General features: G+C 55.9%; 1 protein-coding gene across 1 annotated transcript in view; it reads right to left on the bottom strand.

Annotated features, from left to right (window-relative positions):
• LOC104547396 (TRIO and F-actin-binding protein-like) overlaps positions 1 to 2,656 on the bottom strand; it is a gene marked incomplete at both ends in the record, with an annotated part of 3,321 nt that extends 665 nt beyond the window's left edge. The window contains 5 exons of the mRNA XM_010193054.1: positions 148 to 472; positions 894 to 1,003; positions 1,701 to 1,790; positions 2,201 to 2,269; positions 2,600 to 2,656. Coding sequence (XP_010191356.1) covers positions 148 to 472; positions 894 to 1,003; positions 1,701 to 1,790; positions 2,201 to 2,269; positions 2,600 to 2,656 — 651 coding nt within the window. The remainder of the gene's footprint in view (positions 1 to 147; positions 473 to 893; positions 1,004 to 1,700; positions 1,791 to 2,200; positions 2,270 to 2,599) is intronic.
• Positions 2,657 to 3,560: the final 904 nt, after the last annotated feature.

The following is a 3,560-nucleotide window of genomic DNA, read 5'->3' as shown; positions in this document are numbered from 1 at the left end:
CAAGGCCGGGCTTTCTCCCCCCAGCCACTTCTTCTCTATCTCCTCATTCAGCCGAATCCGCTGGTCCTCTGAGAGTGGGGGAGCGGGAAGGTCCTGCTCCCCTGTCTTGCAGGAAGAGTCCCCCGCCAGGCCATCGCTATTTGGGACCCTGCCATCAGGAGTCTCGAACCATTTCCGCCTCTCCTCTGAACGGACAGCCAGATCGCGCTCCAGCTCCTCATGCTTGGGAGTTCGGTCGGAGATCCTCGAGCTCCCTCTCGTTCTCTGCTGGGACCCCTGGTTCCCAGGGTCCTGCGGCAAAGGGGACAGCTCCACGTAGTCAAAGGCATGGCGCTGCCCGTCTGCCTTCCAGCGACTGCCCTTCGTGTTCCCCTCGGAGCTGGAGCCCAGCCGCTGCTGCTCCTCTGTCCGAAGCGAGCCCTTCTGGGGGACACAGTTACGGAAGGAGTTCTCCTTATCGCAGTCAGAGAGCCTGGAAGCAGAGCGGTGGCTGGTGAAGGAGAAGCACTGAGCAGAAAAGGACACCAGGAGAGGCACTGCTAAATGCCCAAGGCTCAGCCCTGCAAAACCCCACACTGAGCACAGAGCTGGGTCTGTGCCATCCCATTCCTTGGGGAAACAGGCTCCCCCATGGAGCAGGGAGGATTCACCCCCAGTTCTGGCTACACCAGCAGTGAAACTGCGCTAAACTGGCTAATGTGGTGAGTCAAAAAGCAGCTGCAATCAGGCTCTCAACTCCTGCCATCGGCTGGTGTCTCCAGGCCATGTTCAGGAAGAGCAGAGGGCAGGGGGACCACTGGGCAGGCAGAGATGATCCAGCTGGGCTTCCAGAGGGATCTCCCTAGTCCCTACCTGCTAGGGAAAAGGGGCAGCAAGAAGGGGTGACATCTTACTTGGTGACATCCGGAGCACTGACTGGACGCACATTCTTCCTCAGGGCCTCGATCCAGTTGCGCCGGATGCCCGAGGTCATCGCTGACAGGGTGAAGACAGCATCCTTCGTCTGCAATGGGGAGGCGATAGAGGCTCTGTCAGCACCTGGCAGAGGTGCAGGCAGCTCCCACTCACTTCCCAAGGGCACCCACGGGCACCCACTTGCATGGGTGGTGGACAGTGTTACAGAGGCCACTTGCTATCTCAGAGACTCTTGGGGTCAGGTAGAGGGGTGGGAGTGAAGACACACTATTTATGAGGAACTTGGTTACACATCCTCCATGACACCATTTCCAAGTAAAGGCAAAATAAACTTTGCTGGCTAAATGTGAGCCAGTGCAATCCAGCCATCCAGGTGCTGGGAGCTGGGCAGCAGCACTGAAGTACAGCAGCAGGCCACAGGGAAACCCAGAAAATGAAATGCCTGCAGAAATATCACTTTTTGTGCTGCCTTAGCAGCCACCTCCTGCTGCTACGCCAAGAAGCCAAGGACAGGATTGTACTGAGGCCAGATCCAGGGTACAGGCTGTTACTCAGAGCACGGTCAGCCCAGCTACACTGCGATCTGCAGCACTCACCACTCCCTCCCCATGGCTCTAGAGAAGCTGCCTTGGCCAATGGGTCAAGTAAACACTCCTGGCGTTTAGCTTGGCTCCTGGGCCACCTCCAGCACAGCCTTCGGCCAGCCCTACAAAGCCTCCTCTTCCTCCTTCCTTTGCAGGCAGGCAGCTCTTGTGTCCCTGAGCACTGCAGTGTCAGACACTCACGTGTATCTGGAAGCCATAGTTCCGCTGCACGGCAAACTCCGTCACATCTGTGCAGAAGCGGAGGTCAATCTCTCCGTCGAGGTCATCGGCCTGCAAGCACAGCTACCCGCTAGGACACTGATGCAAACAAACCGAGCTCTGAAAAAGCCCCCATCACCTTTCTTCACCCTACAGCTCCCTGGGACCCAGTCTCAGCAACCTGGCACAGCATGGCCTCTTTTAACCCGAGAGGCAGCCAGCAGCATGCATGGAGAGCATTAGAGATACCCAGACCTTCTCCTCACCTCCCACCACTGACGGCCCCACCCAAGCTTCACGGGCCTGCCTTCAGACACCCAACATCTTCATCACTTCCTGGCAAAGAGCAGCTTGGCATCTCTGGTGCCCTTCAGGAGAGGATGCTGCCACTCCTGGGAGCATGCTGGGCATACCAGGGCTGTGCCCCTCTCCCTGCCAGCCAGGAAGGAAGAGAGGGCTGGAGAAAGGCTGGCCATGCTTACCTCCTCTGCGTTCGAGTCCCGGTAATACCTCAGGCTCGAGTCAGTCAGCACGAACCAATGTTTCTTCCACTGCAGGCGGATCGGGCAGGGGGAGGGAAGGGAAAAGACAGGAGGGAAATGGATAGGCAGTTACCAGGGGAAGCGTAGGAACAGGGAGGGACGTGCTGTGCTGTAACCTCTTGGCCTTCTCTTCCCCCTCCTCCACGTCCCTTTCAGCTCCCCCTCGCGCCCCTCAGCTGGGAGAGGGGCGCTGGGTGAACTTCTGTGCCTGCACACAAAACGAGGCACCTCTGCCAAAGGCTTCCCGCTGTCTTTCCCAGTGGTAGCAGCCTCAGGGTAAAGAAATTGGCTGTTCATCAGGGAATTGGGGAAGAGTCAGAGTCCCCACCTCAGGCTTACCTCTCCTGGCTCGTCCAGGATGGACATCCATCCCTTCTTGAAATTGAGGAGATCCGGCTGGAGAGAAAAGAAAAAAAAAAAGGTTAGTGTCTGAGAGCACCCCACAAAAGGCCTTTTCATGCCAGGGGGTGGAAAGCAAGTCCCCAGTGACAGAACAGCAGTGGGAATAGCCTGGCATTGCTTTTAGGAAGCCCATGGGTGTGAAGGACCCAGTGGCAAAGGAGGACTGGATTTAGCTCTCAGCAGCAGGCAGTCATTCCTGTGAGAGGAAGCCAGAGATATGGAAAGAGGTTTAAAAAAAAAAAAAAGAAAGGAAATATGCAGCAGGGAGGTTTCTACAAGGTGCCTTGGAGGTATTTAATGAGAGAGGGGGAGGCAGGGACAAGGAAAGGGGACAGAAGGGAGTGCTCCTCCACCATCACCACAACTTGCCCCAAAGACAGAGGTAAAGCCACCAAGAACCACAAAGAACACACCTTGTCCAATCCCTGGCCCTCCATGCCCCAGAGCTACGTCCCTCTGGTAACTTCACCACCGATCATTTATTAAAGACACGAGTAGCTCTCTGTGAAACAGCCCTCACTGCAAACATACAGGAGGCAATTTAACAGCTGTGAAAACATGTTGTCTTTAAACAATGTGCCTTAGGGTAAAGATGAAATCAGAGTCACAAACAGCGCTTAATTCTCTCAGAGCCTTGACCCTCTCCAAGATGCTCGGGGCTCCTCTCTTACCCAGCTCTTTCTGCTCCCTCCAGCTGCTCCCTCAGCCCAGCCTCAGCCACAGCTACCAAAAATGAGGACAAACAGAGCTTCACGCAGATCACCCTAAGCTAAAAAGAAGATTTCCCCCCATTCCCCGCCTCCTCCTAACCTCACACCACCGATGCGGCATCCCAACCAGTTTATCTCCTTCCCAAGTTGGAGTGCTGGAGAGCTGACTCAGGAGAAATGTGCTCCCT

The sequence above is a fragment of the Mesitornis unicolor genome, unplaced genomic scaffold (assembly GCF_000695765.1).
Source record: "Mesitornis unicolor isolate BGI_N332 unplaced genomic scaffold, ASM69576v1 scaffold38959, whole genome shotgun sequence".
In the NCBI taxonomy this organism is placed as follows: Eukaryota; Metazoa; Chordata; class Aves; order Mesitornithiformes; family Mesitornithidae; genus Mesitornis; species Mesitornis unicolor.
The sequence above is the reverse complement of the archived record's forward strand: the minus strand, read 5'-3'. Positions and strand labels throughout refer to the sequence as shown.